The following is a 24,453-nucleotide window of genomic DNA, read 5'->3' on the forward strand; positions in this document are numbered from 1 at the left end:
AATGACACGCGCACACGTATGGTCGTCATGGCCAACGCACTGACAGAAGGCCACGGCTACGTCTCTCATACTGTCCTTTGAGCGCCAGGCTCTGTGTCATCTCCTCCATACTCAACCTTTCTTTCCCGAAATTCTTCGGCTGCCGTCCCTCTTTTGTGGCCATTGCTGCAGCTGGTGCACCCGCACACAAAGCTGCAAGCTGCCACTGTTTTCTCTTTCGCACAGGCAAACCGTTACGCTGCACACGTTGGCCGATGTATAGCGAGGTGGAGCCAGTGTCGCTAGTCGACCAACAGTTTCCAGATGGCACCAATGACGAAGAAGACGATCGCGTGCGACACAGTGAGTGCGTGAACATGAATGTGGTTGCCCTGCACGACATGCTGCGGCACTTGGGCTGCGCCGGTGATTGTGGCGGTCAAGGTGCTCAGAGCGCAAGCGGCGGCTTTACATCCTCGTCTGCGTCTTGCCTGCCACCTGAGATGGTGGACGCACTACTACACTACCTGGTGAGGCTGCAGGAAGACGTTCGTCAACTTGATGCCCGAGCGCAACTTCTTGATGAGCAGCGCGCGCGCGACACCAAAAAAGCGGAGCTGCTCAACGAGCGAACAGAGAGGCTGAAGGATGCAGTAGCCAGCATGTCTGCGAAGAGCTCGGCCGAAATGAAGGAGTTCCGAGATTACTTACAGCAGCATGCGAGCGCCAGTAAGCAGCGCCAACGTGAACTTGTGGACTTGACCCGCAAGCGCGAGAAGCTGGAGTTGGAGGTGAAGCGTACTCGAATGGAGATGGATCGACTCCGCAAGATAGCGAAACGCGTGCGGTGACGATGCCAGAGAGAGAGAGAGACCGTCGCCATGGAATCTTGAGAGAGGTGCGCGCGATGAGGCGGCGCCTGCGCTCCTCCGGTGCCTTACAGCACACCCGTCTACTCTTCGGCTTGAGTACTTCCCCCCTGCCCTTCTCCCACTTTTTCTGGTCGGACTAGTGTAGGCGACTATGTTTTGTGTTTGTTTGTTTCACCTACCTCTTCTTTCTTCTCGTCCTCGAGCGATGCTTGTTGCCTCTCTCTTCCACGAACGCATCTTACACCCTCTTCATGGGTTTTCCACGGTGATGTACTTGGTCGTTGTTTGACAATGGGGCGCCGAAGGGAGGAAGGGCGTGAGATTTACTGCATCGCGCTTCGGAAGGACTGCTTTCAACTATTGTTCTTTATTATTTTTATTCAGGATACGCACCCCTGTGATGATCAACGACGCCTCGTCGCGTTTTCCAGCGCACGAATGACGCAGGCAGGTGGTATAGATGCACGACAGCCTCATCTCTTGGCACTGTGAGGTTGTGAACTGGAGCAGATACATTAGATTTCTGGCGTGATTTTTTCTTTTCTTCACCTCGTGTAGATGCATATCTCTCTCAGTCTCGGAGGGCACTCGCTCACCGACCCACCTATGAGTGAACTGCACACCATCGTAGCGCTATGCCGACTAGGCGAACGTCTCACACAGCGCAATGGTGGTGATAGTAGCAACTGTCGCTGCCAAGATACGCACCCCAGCCTCTCTCTCTCGGGACTTTGGGCATACCCTCACCTGCCTCTCTGAAAGAGTGCGAAAACGGACGACGGGTGCTGCAAGATCGGAGGATGACTACGTTCTTCCAGCGACAGACTTGAATGACCGCGCTGGAAACGTTTGTTGCGCGTTCATGAATGCCCTTGAACCTCGGTATCTTGTGTTGCTGCTGTTTTTTTTTCCTGCTATCCTCGCGTCAACCCATCACCGTCCGCGCTGCACTGGACCCCGAACAACGTTAAAAATTCCAGTGCCTGTTTGACTGGGCGCAGCCATCGACCACGTTACACCTGACAGAGACACACACACACCCACACGGGCCCACCAGGGAAACAAAGAGGGAGAGAGAAACACGTCTTTACGTCTCTGTCTCTCCATCTCTTTCTGGACCTCACCATGGCCACTTCTGCCTTAGACCCGCGCATGACTTTCCATGCCCAGCAGCAGGATCCTGGCGCGCCGCAGCCGCGACAGCTGATCCTACGCTACTTTTACGAGAGCGGTACAGTGGAGCTGATGGAGGTGCCGAGCGGTCGACTGTATGTGAAGCGCACCGCCGTCGGCATACCTGCCTCTGCCTTCACGGTTGGCTCGGCGGTGATGCTATTTGGCAAGGCGACAACCATCACAGCGTTCGCGGACGAGGTGACACGGCAACTGTGCGCCCAATGCAGCGAGTCGACGACGGTGCTGATTGCCGAGGAGGCGTTCCCGTTACTGGGGCGCTACCTGGCGATGCTGACGGAGGAGTGCTGCTTCACCATCACCGATGTGGAGATGGTCTGGGTGCAGGCAGAGACGGTTTCGACTTTTGATTTGCCAGAGCAGCTGGCGAACACACGCATCGTCGTGGTGCTGTGCACTCGGAAGAAGGCGGTGGAGAAGGGCTTCGCCTTTGTGGAACGAGCCACCGGCACCTGCACTGCCAAAGACGCGGAACAAGCCGCCTTGTGGGGACAACTGGGCCAGCTCGCGAGAGCCAAGCCTCTGGCCGTATTCAACGGGGCAAACACCTCCGTTGTAGTGTTAAAGCCTCACCTGGTCAGCACTGGACGGGGTGGAAGTGCTTTCCAGCAACTGCTAGACGTTGGATTGGAGCCCACTGCACTCACGACAGTGACGATGACCAGCGCGGCCGCTTGGGAGCTCATGGAGCCGTACCGCGGCGTACTGCCCAACCTGGAGGGCACCGTCAGCAGCTTCATAGGCACGAACTGGGTACTGCAGCTCGCCTCACTGGACGAAACGGTGGATGTAGTGGACACTGTGCGGACCATCTGCGGCCCCTACGACACGGTCGTCGCCAAGAAACTCTACCCGAAGTCGATTCGCGCGTGCTACGGGGATAGTGAGACCAACAACGCGGTGCACTGCTGCGATCTTCCCGGTGACGGGCCCATCTACACGAAATTTTTCTTCCAAGGGTAACATGCGAAGCGAGGACGTGCCGTGCACGTCCTCTTTTAGTGTGCGCACGTGCGCCTCTCTCTATGATTTGTGGTGTCCCTCTCGCTCGCCCACTCTCTTTCTGTGCGGCGTTGGCTCGTCTTCTGCGTGTTTGTGCGTGCTCTGTAGCGAGGCAAACGGGGATCGGGCAGGACAGCGGCTCGTGGTGTTTTTTTTGTCGCTGTTCTGCTTTCCTCCCCGTCCCTCTGTTTGATGTAAAGGACCTCCTGGACCGCGAGCAGGGCAAAAGGAGGGGGACATTCCAGGGGTTGCAGCTAACGGGAGGGACCATGAAGGCGAAAGGGGATCTGAATAATTCCGCGCGCACCTCCTGCTCTGGATGGGCGTACCCTTTTCACTGGGTCCCTACTCGTTTGTCTCATGCGTCTCCCGTGTTGTGCCCTCCTGTGTGTTGCCGTGTGGGTCTGCACGCGATGAAGTACAGTGTTTCTTGTTTTCTGTTCTCCCTTTTTTTCATCTCTGTGCCGCCAATGTACGAGTTGCGGGCCCTCCGGTGGAATCAAGAGCGCAGCACCTTTAAAAAGAAAGAACACGTGGAGGCGAATCCACAAGGGATGACTCAGCTCTCTCTCTACCTCGGAAGCAGTGCTCTCTGACGGCATGTCACCCCCCCCCCACCCCCACCTCATCCAACAGTCAGGAAACGGACGTGAACGAAAAGGCCATGGCGGGCAGCCACCGCGTCTCGCACACCATTTCATTATCTCCGTGTGTGTGTGTCTACGTGGCACTTTTTCTTCCCGAAGCAGGGGGATAATGCCGCTCGCTTTCCCTGCTTCTTCCGGCGGCCGCGTGGCTCTGTTGCGGATTTGCCCAGTCTTTCCCGTTCTTCCACCGCCGGCTTTGTAAACCCCGCATGTGTGGGCGTTTCTGCAAGGCACTTGCTCGATTGCTTCCCCTCAACTCTTGTGCTTCGTGGAACTGCGCTGCAGCTGACGCACCTCTCACCTCCCCCTTCTATTCACGTGCGATCATCACGCTTCTGCTTTCTCGTCACACCCGTAGACATTCCGGGACATTTATTTTACGTGGCCATCACTGAAGCGCAAAACGAGGAAGCACCGAGCGGACTATAGATGGTGTGCGGCCTCACCGGTGGAGGGAGTTGTCTGGGAGTCGGTCGCCTCTGAAACGGTTTATATCCCCCCCCCCAAGGAAAAAAGGCAACGACGGTCGTGCCGGGGTGAAGCGCGTCTTTTATATTTCATGGGATTTTCCGTATCTTTTTTTCTTTTGCGCGCGTTTCGCTCTCTGTCTCGCTGTTTGTGTGTGTTTTCGGCTGCCTGTTCGCCACCCGCTTCTGTGAGCCGCTGCCTTTCCCGCTCACCTCCTCCCTCTTCCCCTTTCCTCCGTCTCCGGGTGTTCACACTCGTGGCGTCTGCTCTTCCCTGCTTCGCTCCGCATCTTTGTGCCACGTGTTTGTGACCGGTGGTGCTCTGCCACTTTTCTCAGCGCGCTCTTGTTTCGTGTTTCTCGCGTTCTCGACTCCCGTCTCGCTCCCTGCGGCACGGTCCCCAAGGGGCCTGCGGTGTGTCTGCTGGGCCCACAGTCTTTGTAAACACAATGACTGTGCCAAGTCGCCTACTCAAGCACGCACACGCATTTTTGATCTTCAGGCACGTCTTTCGACTACGTTTTCCTTTTCGGGTTCGGTTTGGCGTGGAAAAGGTGTCTGCGTCATTCTTCTCTATCCTTTGGAGACGCACTCCTATGCACGCACCATCCAGTCAGTGGCAGAAATATCCTAGTGGAAGTCGTGTTACCCACCTGTAAAGCGATGTCCACAAGCCAAGATAGTTCAGCGGAGTTCAACCTGCTTCGTTACAGCACCGGCGACGCTCTCCACTTTGTCTTTCAGAATGGTGTCCGCCGTAAAGTGAACGAGGAGGGCGCGTCTCCGCTACCGGGGCTTTCAAAGGTGGTGGAACTGCAGGAAAAGCAGGCCGTCCGCGACAAGGTGCACACGTCCGGTACCACGGACGACCCTCTCGATCTCAAGAATCTCACGCATGTCGGCACGCATGAGGAGTGGTGTGCGCACTCCCAGACTGCGTGCGCGCTGGCCAAGAACGCGGTGGCGCAATGCTTGCAGCGTCGTTCGGAGGTGCGAGTGCGCCGCTACGGCGAGGCGGTGATGCAACTGTCGGAGGCCTTCCCCACGCTGCGGGACACTGAAGAACAGGCCCCCGAGACTGCTGCAGACACTCCCTATGTGACCACAGCCTCTTCCACCCCGTACTGCACCTCGTCGGCCCAGGACCACACGCAAACCTCAGTCAAAGCGGACAAGTCAGCGGAGGCGGAGGCGAGCCTCACAACGGATGACGAGGCGAGCGACGTAGCGGAAGAGGAAGAGGAGGAAGAACTCGAGACGTATCTTCTTCAGCATCCCACCTTCGGTGCCGACATGGCTGCAGCATGGCTGCGGCGCCGCTACCTACGCTGCTGCAACGTCATTAACGTCCGCCCCAGCGCCGCTGTTTGCCGTCGATTCTCGCGATGCGTGCAAGCTACCTTGAGTAGCACCCTCAGCTCTTTCTCTGCGGAACAAAAGGCGGTGTCTCCGCTGTCGCCCGATCGTGACACGCCCACGTCGTTTCTCTGCAGTCCAGGCGGGCGCACCTGGATGTCCTTTCCAGGGACAATGGTCCTTCTGCGCGAACTACGCACCGTTCCGTACGAGGTGAACGTGGACTTCAGCGGATGCGCAGAGATTGGGCATCAGCCGCGCCATTTCATCGCACTGCTTGGTGTTCTTGAGGGATGCCGCAACACCGTTGTCTCGCTCAATGTGGCCAAGACATGCCTCAGCGATGACGAAGTGCGGGTGCTGTGTTTATTCTGCCGCGCCTACCTGCGCCGACTGCAGGTGCTGGACTTGAGTGGCAACAAACGCGTCACGGACAAGGTGGCTGTGTGGATCAAGCAACTGGCAGCCTCGTCCCCGCTGCTGTTCCGCCTGACTGTGCGAGGGACTTCGCTGAGCCGCTCCACTATGCGATCGGTGGCGGGCATTTTATGCCGCAAGGCACTGTGAATCGACTCACCAGCTCAGCTCAGCTCGCCGCTTCTCTAAATGGATCCAGCACTGCGCGATACGCGTATGTGTCATGTGCTCCATCTATGGGTCTTGCTCCTACCTTGGTGTCTCCTCTTTTTTGTTTCCCAGAGACACACGCACACACAGACACACCCATACGTCTCCACGAGTCTTCCTTGTCTTTCATTTTTCCCTCTCGTGCAGTCGACGTGCTAGATCATTGAGCTTGTACGCCTTTCTTGGATATGACACTGGAGAGAGCAGGCTACATGATCTGTGCATCCGTAGACTCAAAAGCTGTTGCTTTCTGTTACCCCCCTCCCCCTCCCCCTCCGTGCTGTCCTCATTGCAGGTGTGTCTGTGGCCACGTTGCTCGTTTCGCCTCTGTGAATACATGTGCCTTGCCGAAATCACGACGCACCTCATTGGTAAACATCTTGTTGCAGGCAGGCGACCGGAAGCTGTCCACCCCACCTCTCCTTTTTGTGTGTCGAATCTCCGCGGCATGTTGAAGAGAGAATGCAGCGATCGCTCGCACACTGCTGCTTTTTTCGCAGAGCAGGCAACCTGCAGCCGTCGAGAAAGCGCGTCATGTCTTCTCCTTAGGGGTCCAGGGACACGGCTGGGATGTGCGGTGTCATGACCCAGCAACCCACCCCCTCAGTTTGGATGGCCTCTGGCGTCTATCCTCTCCTCTTCTCGCACAGCACGGCAGTTACAAGGCACACGCCCCTCTCGTTCCGTACACTCTAACCTTCTCTCTTTCTGCACACGACACGCCAGGTGAACAGAGCGAGTGTTTAGGCTCATCGCTTCACCAGTCGCCACCCGACAGAGACCACTGTTGCCAAGCATGTCGGGTTCACCAAATCCGGCAACAGGCGAATGCACACCCCGTGTTGCACTGCCTGGGGGGGGTGAAGGGCGAATTAGGCAGCAGAGGCACTAAGATGCAGAAGAGAAGATTCTGGCTGCCCATCGCGTGACCCGGTGGTCGGCTGTACAAGAGAAAACAATGAGATGCTCACAGGTGACACCTTGTCACGCGGGAGGAGGACAAGTTACAAGCTGCATTTTGTTCTGCTAGAGTGTGTGCCAGCGCAGCTCTGTCGCACGTGCACACGACCGGCAGTTTCTCCGTTTGAATGTTCCGATCATGCATATGATGCTCAAGACGAGAAGGCGCCCCGCAGACACACTCCTTCAAGGAACTTTCGGTTGTAGACATGGAAAGAGCGAGCCTTCGTTATCAGACTCAGAATGGTCCCTCACACTCCCACGCAGCTGCGCCAGAGAGGGGCACTCGAACGCGGTCGCTCTGGAGGAGCTGGCGGCGTGGGTTCGAGGTCGTACTACCACCAAGGAAAGACACGAGTCGAGCAAGAAGCGGATTGGCGGAATGGTGTGCGAGTACGCCGGAGAGAGCGCCAGGGGGGAGGGAGGAGGATGTCGCTCGGCAACGCGTGACCATCGAGAGAGAGCGCAATGCGTTTGTTCTCTACCGCAGCCCCAGCACGGTTAGCCGAGGAGAGACGAACAGGAACACAAGCCGCACCGCGCGACCTCCGGTATGGGTCCCTTTTGGGACGGGGAAGGCGCGCGTGCACGTGTTTTGAAGGAGCCGCATGTGGTGGTCGCCCAAAGGGCTGCCTTTGTGTTTTTCCTTTTTTGCCGTCTATGATGTGAGATGGTCTGCGGAGGACGACGTCGCGTCTTACTGAATACACATGGGCGGCGCAAACTCGCAGGTGACGAGTGCGCACTGAATCTCCCACATGGAAGCGCAACAGCTTCTTCACGCGTCGATGGCGCGGGGACTGAGCTCCATTCTATCGGTGTTTGCTCCCCATCCCTTTCGCTCACTTGCTCGCTTTCCCATCCTCTCTCGCTTCTCGCTGTGCTGCGCTCACACGCGCAGGTCTGTCACACGTGGTCACGACTGTTTCTTCTTGGTTCGCAATGCGATCAGGCACCTGCACACCTTACACACTTACACAAGGCACTCCGGGTGCATTCGTGTATCAAAACGTGTCGCGGAGCGTATCGCCGTCGGTCCAATCGCGCCGGGTTCCCAGAGTGGTGGACCTGGAGACAATCGAGGAGCTGCAAGATGCGTGGAGCAGACAGTATGAGACACTGCGCGACCCGCCACCGCCGCCGCTTCTCAATTCGCCTCGCTCCCTTCGCGCCTGTGAACTGGCAAATGTGAGCCCGCAATCCACGTTGCAGAAGCTGTCGCTCAAACAGCATCTGTTTTGTGTCCTCGGCAACCCACAGGCGCTCAGCTCGCTGCCCGACTGGGCAACCACAGAGTACCAGGTGCTGATACAGTCCGCCTTGCGCAGCTTTAGCGAGGCTGCCGTCGGGCTAGGCACGTCACAGGAGAAGCTTGCCGCGTTCATCGCCTTCACAAACCAAGAGAAGCTTCGCGTACCTCAACTGGCGTCGCTACGAGCGCTGCGACGTCAGTTGATGGCTCAAGAAGCGATTACCGAGCGAGGGTTTCATCACCAGCAGCCAGACTACGAACTTTCGAAGTGCATTAGCAGCGCCTCGGCGACTTACCAGGACGCCAGTGACCAAGGTGCACACCTTAGCGACCTGAGGGAAGTGAACTTGCTGTGCGCTTCGAAAATAGAAAAGAGTCTGCCACCCAGTAACACTTCCTCCCTGAGCCATCGGCGGGGAGACGGCACCACCGGCACGGAAAAAACTCGTTTTCAGTCACCACGTTACTCGCCTTTGGAATCGGCGTCTTTTGCACAAGCAGAGACAGGCAACGACGAATATGATGAGGGCGTCCGCGGCTGTGGAGCGTGGGACTTCGCTCCGACACCTACCCCATCTGGGAAGCTCCCCTACAAGCCCCGCGACGTCTACTTGCTTAACAGCAGCTACTTCGCGAACCGCAGCATCCGGAGCGACAGGAGTAACCCGTCCGGCGCGCCGCTTCCCGCTTCGTCCCCTGGGACGCCGTCTCCATTGTGGGGAGACACCATGACCGCGACGGGCTTCGCGAAGCTGCCGGCTCCCTCACCGCAGCCGCTGTTAACTGTAGACGCCAGTCTCGGCACCGTCATCGACGTGGACAGCGAATTCTCACTGGCTTGTGAAGCAGAAGATACCGCTGAGTCGCGCTCTGCTCCGAAGCAGGACCTTAGCATCGTTTCCATGAACAGCAGTCAGCTCGAGTTGCTGAACATTGCCGAGTCAACAGCCTCATCGAGTGAGGCGGCCCTTGCTCAACCATCGGCTGCGGCGGTGCTGGCGGTGATCCGGGGAAAGGTGAAAGATGGATCTCTATCAAAGCACACTGTGACGCTCTTTCATGAGTCCAACGAGAGGCGAAGCCGTGGGGATGCAGCGGCGACTGCAGCGGAGGTGGGTGTGGCTCCCTCAACGGCGTCTATCGCAGAGCGGAAGCCGGGGCCTTTCAGTCAGCCCTTGCCGCAGCGAGGACTGCGTGGATACACAAACCATGGAAACTTCGCGTCCTTGTTGGTCCCTAACGTACTCGCTCGACCTGTGTCGCCGCCGGCAGAAGGGAAGGTAGCGCCGTTTTCTTTGGGTGTCGCCGCAGCGGCGACGTCCCCTTTCGGCAAAGACAAAGCTGTGGCGTCGAAGCAGCAGGAAGGGATGACTTCGACAACGGCAACACCGATCGAATGTACGGACTCTGCAGAGCCAGCAGCCGCTTCTGCACCATGGCGGCTGCCCTCACCGCCTGTGATCACGCAAGCAGAGGAGAGCGACGGATTCGTGTACTACTGTGCCAACCCCTCACACAGCGTCATCAATTCCTACGCAGGTAGGCGTGAGTTTCTCGCCGTCACGGTGAAGCTGTAGGAGGGGGAGGGGGGCTGCAGAAGGGAAAGTAATAGAAGGAGGGAAGGGCAGAGGCATGTGCGCGCGTGACTGTAGGCGTAACAGCCATACAGCCGCAAATTTGCCAGCAGGGTTTGTGGTTTTCCATCTCGGTGCCGATAGCGATATATCGCGGGATGAGCTCGCAGAAGAGTGTGGAGTGGGGGGACCCGGTCTGAGTCGCCGGAGACGAGGAGAGAAAAGTGGACTAGCGGGGAGCAGTGCCCTTCGAGCACGCCGTTCGGGTGCATCTTGTGTTTGCTGCTAGATCAGCGCCTCTCGTGTGCGCGTTCCCTTTGCTCCTCTCGCCGTATGCCTGTCTGTCGCCCCCTCTGTCTGTCTCTATCTATCCGCGGGTCTCGTGTGTTGGCTGAGACAGTAGAACGAAATCGTTTTCATTGTTCTGTTCTGTTCGCATGCTAGACAGTTAGAGTGGTGGTAGGTACGGCCCATCCTCGGGTGCACTAAAGACCTGCCGACACAACGAAAGCGACGCACATCTCAAGAGGCGTTTCTGCATCATTGGCGAATGACTGAACGGCTGCCCAAGGATTGAACGCAGAGACGTGTGAACAGCCGTCGCGGGCACTGTGCTGCACCAACTACTGACGTCTCAAACGAATGCAAGGCTATCAGCACATGCAGGCCATAATCAAGTGTGCCCGCGTACCGGATATCCGGGACCGCACAGACGTGAAAACGGGTAGTGCTTTTTCATTGCGATTGGTGCTAGTGCTCCCCCCCCCCTTCTTGCTTCGTCACTTCTCCATCCCCCTCGTTGCGCCTCCGCAAGTCTTCCTGCTGGAGAAAGCATTGCTCGCTTATTGCGTCTCTCCCGCTCTAGTCAGCCGCATCGGCTCCCCTTTGCAAAGGAGGTGAGACGAGCGCGCGGCTGATCCTTGTGCGCACCGCCCTCGTACACAGGATCTCTTGCGCAGTGGGAGTTGCATCCATCATACGCACCGTTGGTCACACGCACACAGAGACCCCTTCCGTTGCGAATAGAGCTCGTCAGTCGCAACTGCATCACACAACGTGCGGTGCTACCGTGCGCCTTTCGACGCTATTTCTTCTTCCACCTTTGTCCGATTCTTCCAAAGCCTACCATGAGCATGAACCCCACGATTGGTGACAAGGACATCCTTCAGCGGCGCATGTCCGCGAATCCAAGGTACGATGGTGTGCAGGCGGTGGTGGAGTCCGGCATGACCGCTCAACTCGCGCAGTACATGCGCAACATCAAGATTAAGACAAAGAGGCAGCCTGGCGAGCTGTTTCAACGGCTGCGCATCGATGTCATTGCCGCCTTCCTCAGCCGTCAGGAACCCAAGTCGGTTCTAGAAGATGGTGGTTTTGCACGACCGATGGACGAGTACGGCGGCCCCGAGAACGCGGTTGACAAGGTCGCCACTAGCTACCTGCTGGTCGACTGCCGAGAAGTGGAGCACTACGAGGCCTGCCACATCAAGACAGCGTTGCACTACCCAAAGATCAAGCTGCATCACTCGACCAATCCGTTTTTGCCAGAGATGTACGCCTACAAGAACAAGGAGAACAAGTGTATCGTCCTTTACGACTTGGAGGAGGAGGCCGTGGTGAACCTGGCCAACACGATGTTTCAGAAGGGTATCGACAATGTTGCCATCATCGCCGGTGGTCTGCGCGAGTTCGCACAGGATTATGCCAATTTTCTGACGGCGCACCCCCCGGTGCCCATCGTCCCCAGAGACTGGCGCATGAAGCGTCGGGCTGACGAAGCCACGCAGGCGCGCAGCGAGGCTCGCACCTCCATGTCGCACAAGCCTAAAGGCTTGTCTAGTAGCCTTGCCCGCAGTAGTCGAAAAGGAACCTTCTGAGGTAAGCCAAGTTGAGCGGCATCCGGAAAGGTGACTCACCGGGTGCCGCGCGGTGTGCTTGCTCTTGCGCGCATGGCGCACACCGCTTTCCACGCCTCTTGCGCATCAAGACACGCATCCTCTTTCGCTTTCTGTGTTCAAGATGAGGTTTGACCTGCACGTGCGTCCGTTTGCGCTTGGAATGAAACGTTAGAAAGACGGGGGAGGGGGTGCGGAAAGCGTGGGCGACGAAGGACGGAGAGAATGGCGGTGGTGTACCGCTGGAGGGACGAACACCGATGCCTCTTCTCACCCTCGGTCTCTTCTCTCTTGCTGCCGCTGTCGTGCGCCTACTCGATCTCCCGTCGTTGTTCTCTTCCTTGGCTGTCATATACTGTCCCTTCCCTTCTCTTGACGCTTGCTCACGAGCCGCTGAAGCGAGAAACCAAACGAAGGACCGAAATGTCTGCGGTAGGTCGTCCAAGAATGGAGGGGTAGCTGTGACGTGACCGTGGTGTCGTTGCCGTCCGCGCCGCGCGCGCTTTTGCTTTCCTGTTGCATGTGGCGGGAGGCGGCACTACCGTGCACCTGTTCAGTTCCACGTAGCTGCTCCATTGCACGACAGCATCATGCCCTCACATGTACTTTTTCCCCTCTTTGCCCCTCTCCCATGCCCCTCTGTTTCAACTGACACTTTGGGTCCTTTTTTGTCCTGCATTACCCTCACATACCGGTTATTTGTGCTATTTTTCTGTCTTACAACCTCGGCTGCATCCTGGTCGCCACGGTTTTCCCTCGGCCGCTACAGCAGTAGCTCATTGCGCGCGGTGCGGCTTCCCACATACACCTTACTTCCCTTCACTTTCCTCTGTTACACCCACACCCACACCTCCTGCACATACAGACTGGCCCACTCACCACCTATATCTACACGAACCCATAGCCCTGTGTGTGTGTCTCTCTGCTCTGCTCTACTACCATTGTGGCTGGTCTTGTTTTTTGTTTGTCTCGCTCTATCTGTTTCGGTTTCTCTGGTTGCTGTGACTCTCTTGGACCACCATCGTCCTCTGCCCATTTCTCTTCTCTGACGGGTGTTGCCTTTTCTTTGCTTGGCGGCACCGGTTTCTTTGTTGTTTTTCCGTTTGTGTTCACTGCTGTTGTGGGTGGGTGTTGGTCGTCGGGTTTTTTTCTGCGAGCTGTACGTTGGTGCTGCTCGCAGCACGTTTTCTCATTCTCTCCCCTCTCCCTCTCCCTTTCTCTCTCTCCTTCCCTGCCTCCCCATTTCTCTCTCTTCCGCTCTGTTCTAGACCCAATTGACGAAAAAGTAAACGAATCGCCCCTCCCCCTTCCCCCTCTCACACCCAAAAAAACTCCAAGAAGCAGCAGCCATCCCTGTCTTGTGGCTTCTATAACCCCGATACTGGCGTGACAGTGGCTACGGAGCCCGCGTGTTTGTCTGTGTGCTGCACCTTGGCGTGTAGGCTCTCGCGTGGGCGACGGGCTGGACAACGCGCTTTTTGGTTCGTCCACTTCGTGCCGACCGAAAGAAAAAGCTGATCCGGGTCTCCTTGGCACCGCTGCGGATTCCCGGGGGGAGAGAAGCAGTGGTGGGGTACGAAAAAGTCGTACAATGCACGGGAGGTGCGAAAGAGTAACTAACGGTACTCTCTCTATCGAGTTCGCGATCGTGCTTTTCTTCTCTGCGTGGGAAAAGACTCAGGTGCCCGTAACTTGCACAGACGACTTCGACCCCGCACCGGAAAGCGTCGCCGTTCTGTAAGCGTCTTTACATCGAAACAAATCCAGCGTGGAAGGAACGCTGTGTGGGTGTTGAGCGTGCCCTCGGACACATACCCATAGTGCTTCTTAGATTTGCTAGCGCAACCGAGAAACAGAAAAAGTAGCAGGACAGTATCTGTTTTCGTTCTGGCTCTCTCTGTGTGTGTGTGTGTGTGTGCATGTGTGATTCCGAGTTTCCGCACGATCTTCAATAAACCCTCGCTTCTGGAGGCATTTCTCTGCCTCTATTTCCCGGACGTGGTATACATCTTTTTCGTTTTTTGTGCGCTTCCTTCACCTACTCGCAACACCTTTTTTCGTTGCGCCTGTGCATGTTCTTTGTGTTGGCATGATTGCCGTCGTTTACTTCACTGCCTCTTCTACGGATCCGTCACACGCACACACACGCACGCGCACCCCCTCCCTCTCCCCCTCTCTGTTTTCGTGTGTTTCTTTTTCTCTTGTTCTTTCTGCTTCTCGCTTTGAGATTTTTTGTTTTGATTTGTGCGCGTGGTTGAGCGTGCGCTCCGGTAACGGTCTTCGCTGCCTCCCTCTTTTACCCCTCTCCTTCTTGTTGGGACCGAAACACGGACACATACGCGTATTGCTGATTTTTCCGCGTGCAACCCCCCCCCCTCCCTCCCTTCCCCCCTCCAACCTCTCTCCCCTTTTATAGATTTCTCACGCAGCCGGATCGATCCTTTTTTTATCAGGAAAACAACGATCCCCATCCAGTTACACGGCATTCGTTTCGTGTGTGTGTGTGGTGGTTGTGTGTGTTTTCCCCCATTATTATTCGAAGGAAACAGAGCAATCAAGGGGCCTCTCGCGCGGTCTACAGGAGCGTCGTACAGGAGACTTTGTGTGTGGCTCTTATTCTTTCTGACGTGCCCTCACCTCCTACCGCTCTGCTTTCTCCACTCACTTCGCGGCTTGTAACTCGCTCGCTTTCCCCTTCCCCTGCCGTTCGTGTGCGTCTGTCTGTGTGTGCACGCGCAGCCGCACAACTAGGAGCTCTCCTCTTTTTTTGCTGTTGTCACCTTCGTGCTTCTCTTTCTGCAGCTGTGAGGGGGGATCGGCAGAGTTACTTGCAAGCGTACGCACATACGGAGAACGACGCGAGTAGACACTCAGAACACCCCCTCACGTTTATGCAAGTCGATATCGGCAACAACACAGTCCGGCAGAACTTCAGCATCGTCTCCAGTGAGGAGATTCGTCAGCTCAACAATCGTCTTCAGCAGGCCTACGCAGGTGCAGCGCCCGCTCAAGCTACCGCAGCAGGTCACCAGGAAGGCGGTGGTCCTGGCGCCGTGCTGTCCGACCGACGCGTGAATCACAACGCTGTTGAAGGAGAAGCCGGTGTACCGAGTAGCCACGAAAACGTTTCCCGCTTGCGTCGGCGCTCGTCTCTGAACCTGAGTCGCTCGTCCGCGGGATCTCGCCACTCGTATCACCAGCACCAGGGGAGGCAGCACGGCAGCACTCAACGCGGCCGCTCTGGGCACTCCCAGTCGCCTGAGCAGCCTGCTCTGCCGCCACAGCAGGCGATTCTTGGGGTATCGTATATCGCTCCCGTTGCGCGGACAACCACCCCGGCGAACCGCAGCACAGCGATTAACAACGGGTCTGTGTCACGTCGAGCTAACATTTCCGGCATACCTCGGAGCCTCAACAGCCACATTCTACAGCCGCCGCATCCACAGCAGCTGCTTGCGCAGCCGCCGCAGACACCAGCGGTCTTCGGTGGTGCAGGACCGTCGCCGGCGCCTATGGCTACCGTCACTTCGACCCCGCATCGCCAGCAGGGCTGTCCCGATGCGGCCCAGGACAAGAGCGGGGCAGCCGCTGCTGCAGGAGCCGTAGATGGCGCGCCCGTGTTCACCGGAGACAACCGTAGCAAAGCGATACTCGGCAACGAGGGCGACGGGAACTGCCGTGGCGATGAGGGCAGCGGCCCGCAGGGCGGCGGCGATGCCGGCAGCCGTAACTGCAACAATAAACCCGCCGCAGCGGCCATCCCGAAACTAGCACACACGAAGATTCAGTTAGGCATGCGCTTGCGTCGATGGATCGTCATCAATCGCATCGGCGCCGGATCCTTCGGTGAAACGTTCACTGCCATAGAGGTGGACGGTCCGGCCGAGGAGGAGGATACTCTCACCGTAGCCTCGGAGAATCTGACGCTACTGGAAAATTTGCCCCCGGTGGAGGAGCGCAACGAGGTGTGCATCAAAGTAGAGCAAGAAAACAAAAATGTACTGCGACTGGAGGCGTTGGCCTTAAAGAAGGTGCAGCCCTGTCCCCAAGTGGTGCGCTATCTTGGTAGCGGCTGCACGAATGGAATGAACTACCTGGTGATGGAGAAGTTAGGGTCGAACCTAGCGGAGCTGCGCCGTCGCAGTCAGCATGGCACCTTCAACATCTACACGACACTCAAAGCCGGCGTCTCGTGCCTGACAGCGATCCGCGGAGTTCATGACCTTGGGCTGGTGCACCGTGACATCAAGCCGTCGAACTTTGTCACCGGGCTGCCTGGCACTCCAGATCATACCACGTGCTACTTGATCGACTTCGGCCTCGCCCGCCGCTTCCGCCGCTCGAACGGCGAAATTCGCCCGCCGCGGGAAAACGCTGGGTTTCGTGGAACGAGCCGGTACGCCTCTGTCGCCTCGCACCACCACCAGGAGCTGGGCCGCGTAGATGACTTGTGGAGCTTGCTCTTCATGCTCGTAGAGTTTGCTACCGGGACGCTACCGTGGCGCAAGTACAAGGAGAAGGATGACATTGGACGCTGCAAAGAGGAGTCCATCAGCCCGCATCTCGTGCGCAACCTGCCACGCGAGTTTCAGCCCTTCTTAGCTCACTTGCAGACCCTCCGCTACGAGGACGAGCCGGACTACGACCTGCTCCTCACTCTCATGCATCGCGCGCTAGACCGTCGCGGCTACCCACCCAATAAACCCGTAGAGTGGGAGATCGACTCGTCGATGGCGGACTCCGGCATAGACGCCGACGGTGCTCCTGTGGCTGACCCAGGTGCGGGAGTCGTGCAGGGCTCTGTGGCTCACCTTCGCGATGTCGGCCCGGCACCTGACGCTGCCGGAAATGGGCATTCGATCGACGGCAAAGCGAGTGGCAGGCCGTTGCCACCGCCGCCCCGTAGAGCGGCTCCGCTGCCTGGCACTGCAGAAATGGGTTCACGAGAGCTACTGCACCCCGATGCGGCCCAGCCGAACAGCGTTGCCAGCCGCGTAGGCAGCGGCAATGGCGCTGCAGGAAATGGCGTAAGCATGAGTGGATACCCGGCCGACATTCTGCGTCCGCATAACAGCGGCACACTACGTGTGAGCGAGGTTGACCTTGGGGGCTCTGGCGGGGGTCAGGATAGTATGCACGGCAACCCCTCGGTCGGAGTAGATGCTTCCGTGCAGTACGGTCGGCAGAGCCCGCAAGGCGGGTCTGCTGACATTCCTATAGCTACAGCGGGTCTTGCTGTCGAAGGCAGTGAGTTACCCCGCGCACAACCCAGCTCGGGTGAGTACGACCACAACGAATACTCCCTGCGTGAAAACGGGAGTGGTGCGTACAGTCTTCCCATGGCGCCTGTTTCCCAGCTCAACGCCGCGATAGCTTCTGGTGCTGATCCCCCCGGCAGCTCTCCAACAGGAGGCCCGCTAGTGAATTCCGCGCTGGAACCAAACAACGCTACTCAGTGGAGAGAGACGGCCGCTGAACGCAACGGGCTACAGCGTCGAGCAGATCATCAGCATCACGAAAACGAATGCGGCGATCCAAACAACATGAAGAAGGGGGCAGGCCGATTCCACCAGCACATGGTCGGCCCCACCGCCGACCTTGACGCCCCCACGATAACAGACGAGCAAGGGGATGCACACGGCGGTAAGGATGGTAAGGCGTCATCTAAGAAGAAGTTACACTGCGATTGCGTTGTCATGTAGTCTGAGCCGCGTCGCTAATTTCAAAACAGCGCTGCCCGCTATCCCGAGCCCTCAGCCTTGTGTGTGTGGTGGTGGTGGAGGGGCGGTAATGCTTTCGGGACATTAGTATCCCATAGAAGCTTCTAGGTTGTTGTGTGTGGTCGAGATTGTGCGTGTATCTGTATGTGTGTCTGCGCCTGCCTCCACCCCCTTTATTTATTTTTTGGTAGGCGCGCTTTTGCGTAGAGCGAAGCTGGCCATAGTGCGTTTCCTGCCGAGGAGCAAGAAAATCGAAAACCAACGGGGACAATGATGAAAGGGCATGTATATGCGTTGGGTAGAAAAGTCAACTAACAGAAACAACGGGACGCTGAAAGAAGGCACGAGCGGTCTTTGTGGGAATCGCTCTCCTGCAGAACCTCTGTGTGAGCGCAGGTGGCTATATATATCAATGTGTGTGTGTGCGTGTATGCGTTCGATATTTGTCCCTGTCATTCACCACCACCACCACCACCACCACCACCACCATCACCATGACCACCACTCTTCTTTTATTGATGCGCATGTGTATTTTTCGTGTGTGCTCTTTTTTTCTCTGCGTTGACCGTGCTGGACTTCTTTGGGCCCCTCTCGAAGGACCGTTGGGGCGTACACCGGGAGAACGGGAGGGGAACGGACGAGGAAACAGCAAAAGAATATCGAAACAAAAAAAATAGATGCGATAAACAAGAATGTAGAGAGAAGAGAATCGGAGGCAGGGGGAACCGAGTGGAAGGGCGGAAGGGTGGTCAGAGCAGTACGCTTCGGTGAGGGGTATGACTGCGTTGCTTTTTGCCCTCGTCCACAACGCCGTATCTTTATCCGCCCTTCTTTGCGCCGTTTGCTCTCTTTCCTCCGCCTTCGTACTTCTGCGCTCGTGCTCCTCCCTTTTTTTCGGTATTTTGAATGCTGCTGTTTACTGATATTGTTTTTTCTTGTGCCTCTTTGCCACGGCTATAGTGTTTCTCCAGTGTCCCTCTGCGTCGTGTGTATGAGTGTGTGCGCGTCTGCGTAGGTGTTTGTACGCACCGCTCCGCTGACCTCTGTTCCTCTACTGTCTCCATTTTTCTTGCCATTTTTTTTTCCGCTGCCATGCGTTCTCTGTTTACTTTTTTTGTTACCATAGCAGCACGTGCATGTGTTGGTAGGGTACGGGTTGTTGTGAGTCTTGCATTTGGTTTGAGCTCGGAAGCTCAAACGGCCGCGCACCCGTGAGAGTGTGGCTGCACGTATTTGTGGCGGCACGAGTTTCTCGACACTGAGCACTCCTTGTAGTTGTAGACCACGCCAGCCTCGGACCCGGAATGCGCAAGCGATGGTACATTGAGGGGGGGGGGAATGCAGCAAATACACGTTGCTGTGTGCGTTTTTTTTTTTCGCTGTGGCAGACGTTGTCTGATCTCTGCACATTGTCGAAGCCTCACGTTGTACAGTTTGTGGGTCTCACGACCCACAGATGAATATGAAGGCAGGGGAGAGGAACACGTGTCCTCTCGACACTGTTGCCCTTTACAAGCAAGTCTTGTTGATTCTCGTAAAGACACAGTTGAGATGCGCACGAGAGTGAGATGTACCTTTTGTTCGTGTTGCAACGCCCGGCCCAATGGTGGCGGCGGGGAATCGGAGACGGAAGGCCATGCGTTATTTTTGTTGCTTTTCCATGAACTTCTCTTTTTGTACTCTGCTTGTTCCAGGCGGTCACTGTAGCACTTTTCCCCACCCTGCCACTCTTCTGCGTGTCCTCTTTGCGTCTGTCATCTACCCCACACCGCGTACTCTTTCCTCATCATTGTCTTTTCTCCTCATGTTCCGCTGGAGGCGGCCTCGGTTTTGTCTTTGCTGTGCGTTCTTTTTTTTTCACCCTTCACCGCCTACCCCCCTCCCTTCTTGACTTGCATCTAGTGTTGGACGTTGACTTCACTATAGGTAAGATGAAGGCATGCATGTCGACTGCGTCTTTTGTGTCTGTGTGTGTGTATTAGGGGTGTGCGAAGTATTTTTTTTTGTTTGAGTCTCTGTGCTGTCTCCGTTTTGCTGGTGGTGTTGTGGTGGCCACCACCGTCGCGGCTATAAACGGTACCTCTCCCTCTTGCTTCTGTTCTCGCGGTTTGTGGTTGGCTTGCCTCTGATTTATTTATTTTTATCTGGCCGTTGTGCGTGTGTGCGTGCTTCCATCATGTCCTCTGTGTGTCTTCCTCGTTTCCTCTTCAGCTGTCTATTATCCACTCAACAAGAACAACAACAAAAAAATGAAAAGAAACTGCCACCTGGTGATGGATACATCTCCTCTCTTTCAAGGCAACCCACCAACGGAAACACACACACACACACACACACATATATATATATATATATATACGAAAAGGAGACAGAGAGGGAGAGGAGCGAATTCGAGACCATCGTCTGCCGCGTCACGGAGAACAGCGTTTTTGCATGTCGTCGCGAACGCACGTACAGCGTCCTCTTGTGTGTGTGTGTGTGTGTGTGTGTGTTTCCGTCTCTTTTTTTTTAGTTCGCTTCTCAGATTACTTTATCGTGATGTTGTGTCAGTGTTTTACGTGCCGCATGCGTGTTTTCCTGTTTTTTTGTGAGGGGGAGCGAGACTTGACGAGTGAAGCAGAGGCAGTCTAATGAACCATCTGATCGCCCCTCTCTCTCTACGGAGGCCTCGCCTCCGGATGTTCTTGTCGTTCTCTTTCTGCCGTTCTGCTTATGCGTACTTCGGAGTCGTCCTTCTCTAACTTTCCTTGCCACGCCTCCCACCACTTCCTTCCCTTTCCGCCTCGCGGCAGAGGCCCTCTTGCGGGTCATCGTGGTCTGTTCTGCCTGAAACTCGTCGCAAAAATACATACACCCACAACACATACGGAGCGAAGATCCAAAAGTCGAGGGCCCTGTCGCGTTTTACACAGACTGCGTGCCACCGTCCTCCGTTCTTACGACCGAAACTCAGCATGTCGGAACTCGACAGTCTAATTGATGAGCTTTTCCCTGAAACACACATCAACGGATGTAGCTCCGCTTCTCCTCCCGGACCGTCTCGCCGGCGGTCGGAGTGGGATGATGAAAGCGACGACGGCCAGGACATTCGCACGTTCACTGGGGCGAAGGTGCATGCTCTGCAGCAGCGTAACTCAACCTCAGTCTCCTCCTCCCGTGCAGAGCCTTCCACCACCGCGACAACAGTCGCCCCCACTCGCTGCTCAGGCGGGCATTCCTTCGATAACGATGGTGACGCCGACGGCGACGTGGGTGACGCCGTAGCTTTCCACAACGTGCCTGGAGACTTGGTTGATAAAGAGCTAAACGCGCGATCGCTTACCAGCATCTCAAAGTCCGTGCTCTTCCCGGTCCCGTTTCCGTCCCTCTCAGTCTCGGAGGGTTCCTACGCGTGTGCCTCGCGATGCTATCTCACAAACCTTGGAACACCCCTCCCCCGCGATGCCGGTCACCCGACTTTGCAGCAGCTGCGCGCCATCGCGGTGAATGAGCAGGCGAACCTGGACACCTCCCGCATTCAAGCGATGCTGCGGAAGGGCGCTTTTCACGCTGCTATAGCGAAACTGGGCAACGGCTGTCTTGACCATCACGGCGACTTCACGGTCGACGGAGGCTGCCCGAACATTTTGTGTCGCCAGTGCAACTACATGGTCGTGCGGCTGCAGGGCGCCGAGTGGGACGACGACGGCGTGAACTTGTACTTAACCCTACGGAATTACTATCCAGACTGGTGTCGTTTGGCGAGTGCGACGCCGGTGGGGGTGGAGGACGGTGCCGAGGCATCCCGCAGCGTCCTGCGTTCGAGTTTGGCGGCGGCAGCCTACTGCTGCCAGTGCTCGTGGGTAACAGTGAGAAGTATCAAAGCTGTCATTGAAACCCGGCTGACAGACATTACGATGACCAAACGTACGAGGGAGGGGGAGCACCCGTTTGCCACCGAGCTGCCTCCGGCATTTGAGGAAACGCGGCGACCGCCTCTGTGGGTGTGTCATGGCCATACGCGATAAAAGGGGTCTGCGTGCTCATGCTCGTGGTACGAGGAACAGACGTGAGAGTGCTTCTCCGCGAAAACAGAGCAGAGTTGTGTGCTCCAGTGCCAAGACGTATGCCGTGAGCATGCATGTTGGGAAATCGTATTTAGGTTTTTGTTTGTTGGCGTGCTGTTGTTTGGGAGCTTTACCCCCCCCCTTCTCCACCCCCCCCCCCACACACTCCCATCCCCTACCGAGACGACATCGACTCATCTTGGGGAGCGCACGATGCGATTGTGCTCTCTCTCCTTCTCCCAGGCCTGCCAAAAAAAAAAGAGAAGGAAAAGATGTTTATCACGGTGAACCGCCCGCACGCGCACGCAACTCCCACATAGAGACACATCCACACACACAAAAAGGAGGAACTTGCTCCTCTCCGTGCAACGAGGTTCGCGCCTCCGCTGAAGGAGCACTGCAGAGCATCTCACCGGCCTTGGCACGCTGCTTCTTGGGTTATGCATGTGTTTACGCCCACGTGCCGTTGTTGACCAATCCGTCAGAACAAACGACCAAAAGCGCCATGCTTTCATGCAAGTTGAAGGCGAGAGGGAAAGGGGGTGGGTGAGGAGGCAGCTTCCTTCCACACGCACACACTCTCCTGGTCCCTCCCAGAACCTCGGCTCTGACACATGAGCTGAAAGTCTGCCCCAGTCTTCTTCTGACGCGTGCACCCACATCCCCACCGAGGGCTCACCTGCGTGTGCGTGCACTTTGGAGGGGAACGAGGATCAGTTAGATGGACATGCCCGCGAGCCCACCGTGCAGCTGAGGGTCGCCTCTGTTGCGTGCATGGTTCCTTGTGTCCGTGTTGGCACCCAGACATCCTTCTCTCGCCTCCGGCTCTGTTCTCCCTCACGCACTTGCCTTTTGCGTTGCTCACCACTATACTCTTCTCCATATTCGGCCACTGCCCGCACTGGCTTTCGCACACATACGCGCGCGGTGAACGAGCACCTCAGGTCCGTGCGTAGGCCTTTCCTCCCATTTTCGTCGTCATCACTGTCAGTCACAGCTGCCTCTGTGAGTGGGTGCGTGTGGGTCTGCCCTCCCCCCTCCCCCTTTCTTTCCCTTCCGCTCATGCCCGCCAAGAAGAAGTCCAGCAAGGCAAACTCCTCCAAAAAAGAGGTGCTGCCAGACCCTGCGACGATCAAGAACGGAGCGGGCACCGTTTTCATCGGCGGCTGGTCCTCGTACGACACCATCGAGTCTGTGAGCCAGGCGAGTAGGTTGGTGATCGCAGCCAACACAGACGCCGACGGCGTCGTTGCAGCGCCGTTGCCGCGCACTAATATCCTTGTCCTCCCGACGGAGGAAGCCGACGACGACGCTGACAGCGGAGCGCCACAGGCTCCATTCGTCGTGGAGGTAGCGGATCAATTATTTGTCGAGGGTGTCTCTCGTCGTCAGTGTGCGCAGGTCCAGTCGCTGGTGAAGACCTGGGAACCAGCCCCTATACCGCCGACAGAGGCTACGGCGCCTAGCGAGCAACCTGCGGCCCCTGCACCGAAAGAGGAGCCGGTCAACCCCTACGCAGATGCCTTGAGTGACCGACGGTACACGCAAGAGGTTTCGGTGGGAGCCAGCTATGCCGCACGCGACGTTGTGATTCGCGGCCCCTGCTCCATCGAAGGTGTCGCCCCCATCATCGTCGTACCGCCGCAGCTTCCGGCAAAGCCGGACCTGGACGCGGTGACCCTGGACCCTCCCGCTGACAACGCTGCAGCCGCGGCAGGGGCGTCCACCAAGAAGAAAAAAGCGACCAAGAGCAAAAAGAAGTCGAAACCGAAGCTGACGCCAGAGCAGGTGGAGGAGCTGGAGAGGAAGAAGGCGGAATTGGAGGCGCAATACATGCAGCAAACGGAGGAGGCGGTGCGGCGCGCGAAGCAGGAGTCCGACTATCTCATGACCTTTGCCCATCCCGACCGCTGGGCGAACGTGGTCTTCCGCCACATGACGTTTGCCGGTCCTGTACAAGTACACCGCGCCCACGTCTCCTTCCAAAACTGCCGCTTCGTCGGCATTACTAACACCGCCATGTTGGATCGGCCGCTGCTCCTTGTCAGCCAGTACTGCCGCGTGCAGTGCACCAAGTGCAGCTTCGAGGCTCCGCAGCGCTGCGGCATCTACGCGCTCCCGAGCGCGCAGGTGCAGGTGCGCAAGTGTCTCTTTACCGGCGTGACGCAGGATATCCTGTGGGCTGCGGCGCTGCCAGGTGTCTCGCCGCAGAACACCGGCGCCGCCGCTTCCTTGTACGTGGACGGCGGTGACGAGGACAGCGCTGGTCATGGCGGACCTGTTTCGCCGACATATGCGGCTGAGGAACACAGCGCCGACAACAAGGCTGCCGGCGTGCTGTCATTTCCTATCGCGCTTGGTGGCGAGCTCCAGGAAGCCGCGCGCGCGGCCCTCGCCGACCGTAGCGCGGCAGTCGGAATCCTGTCAGACTGCGCCAAGCTGATGGTTTACGGTTGCGACTTTCTGTGCCTCGGGGTCGGCGTGTACGTCAAGGGCAGCTACACCGTCTACGTTTGTCATCACAAGGCAGCCCCGAAGACGCCCCAACAGCTGACACCAGAGGCGTGTGACACATCTTTGGACAGCAACTCGTTTCACCACTTCGCCAACGCGGCGCTTTTGCTGGATAGGTCGTCGCAGCTCGTGTCGATTCGCCGTAGTTACGTCGAGGGCTCCGCCCACTACGGATTGGATTGCCAGGGCGGCGCGAGATCAGTGCTCGTGCGACAAAACTACTTCGCGGCCGACGCGACGGTGCGCATTCGCGAGGGCGCCAAGGTTGCGATGCTGCACAACGACTTCCAGAGCATCCCACTGAATGACAATTCGTACGATAACCCGTGCCTGCAGCCTGTGTACTAA

General features: G+C 57.1%; 8 protein-coding genes across 8 annotated transcripts; all 8 read left to right on the top strand.

Annotated features, from left to right (window-relative positions):
• Positions 1-254: 254 nt before the first annotated feature.
• Positions 255-830, top strand: LMXM_33_2970 (conserved hypothetical protein; the record flags this gene model as incomplete). Its single annotated transcript, XM_003878804.1, has 1 exon — positions 255-830. One exon carries the CDS (start codon positions 255-257, stop codon positions 828-830), a length of 576 nt encoding a protein of 191 aa, XP_003878853.1.
• A 1,146-nt stretch (positions 831-1,976) lies between these two features.
• Positions 1,977-3,008, top strand: LMXM_33_2980 (conserved hypothetical protein; the record flags this gene model as incomplete). Its single annotated transcript, XM_003878805.1, has 1 exon — positions 1,977-3,008. The coding sequence occupies one exon, from the start codon at positions 1,977-1,979 to the stop codon at positions 3,006-3,008; it is 1,032 nt and encodes a 343-aa protein (XP_003878854.1).
• Positions 3,009-4,824: 1,816 nt separating this feature from the next.
• LMXM_33_2990 (hypothetical protein, unknown function) lies at positions 4,825-6,084 on the top strand (the record flags this gene model as incomplete). The annotated part of the gene is made up of 1 exon (XM_003878806.1): positions 4,825-6,084. The coding sequence occupies one exon, from the start codon at positions 4,825-4,827 to the stop codon at positions 6,082-6,084; it is 1,260 nt and encodes a 419-aa protein (XP_003878855.1).
• Positions 6,085-8,046: 1,962 nt separating this feature from the next.
• LMXM_33_3000 (conserved hypothetical protein) lies at positions 8,047-9,933 on the top strand (the record flags this gene model as incomplete). Its single annotated transcript, XM_003878807.1, has 1 exon — positions 8,047-9,933. The coding sequence occupies one exon, from the start codon at positions 8,047-8,049 to the stop codon at positions 9,931-9,933; it is 1,887 nt and encodes a 628-aa protein (XP_003878856.1).
• A 1,124-nt stretch (positions 9,934-11,057) lies between these two features.
• On the top strand, positions 11,058-11,807 carry LMXM_33_3010 (conserved hypothetical protein; the record flags this gene model as incomplete). The annotated part of the gene is made up of 1 exon (XM_003878808.1): positions 11,058-11,807. One exon carries the CDS (start codon positions 11,058-11,060, stop codon positions 11,805-11,807), a length of 750 nt encoding a protein of 249 aa, XP_003878857.1.
• A 2,909-nt stretch (positions 11,808-14,716) lies between these two features.
• On the top strand, positions 14,717-17,527 carry LMXM_33_3020 (putative protein kinase; the record flags this gene model as incomplete). The annotated part of the gene is made up of 1 exon (XM_003878809.1): positions 14,717-17,527. The coding sequence occupies one exon, from the start codon at positions 14,717-14,719 to the stop codon at positions 17,525-17,527; it is 2,811 nt and encodes a 936-aa protein (XP_003878858.1).
• A 2,972-nt stretch (positions 17,528-20,499) lies between these two features.
• On the top strand, positions 20,500-21,552 carry LMXM_33_3030 (conserved hypothetical protein; the record flags this gene model as incomplete). The annotated part of the gene is made up of 1 exon (XM_003878810.1): positions 20,500-21,552. The coding sequence occupies one exon, from the start codon at positions 20,500-20,502 to the stop codon at positions 21,550-21,552; it is 1,053 nt and encodes a 350-aa protein (XP_003878859.1).
• A 1,101-nt stretch (positions 21,553-22,653) lies between these two features.
• Positions 22,654-24,453, top strand: LMXM_33_3040 (conserved hypothetical protein; the record flags this gene model as incomplete). The annotated part of the gene is made up of 1 exon (XM_003878811.1): positions 22,654-24,453. The coding sequence occupies one exon, from the start codon at positions 22,654-22,656 to the stop codon at positions 24,451-24,453; it is 1,800 nt and encodes a 599-aa protein (XP_003878860.1).

The sequence above is a fragment of the Leishmania mexicana genome, chromosome 33 (assembly GCF_000234665.1).
Source record: "Leishmania mexicana MHOM/GT/2001/U1103 complete genome, chromosome 33".
NCBI lineage: Eukaryota > Euglenozoa > Kinetoplastea > Trypanosomatida > Trypanosomatidae > Leishmania > Leishmania mexicana.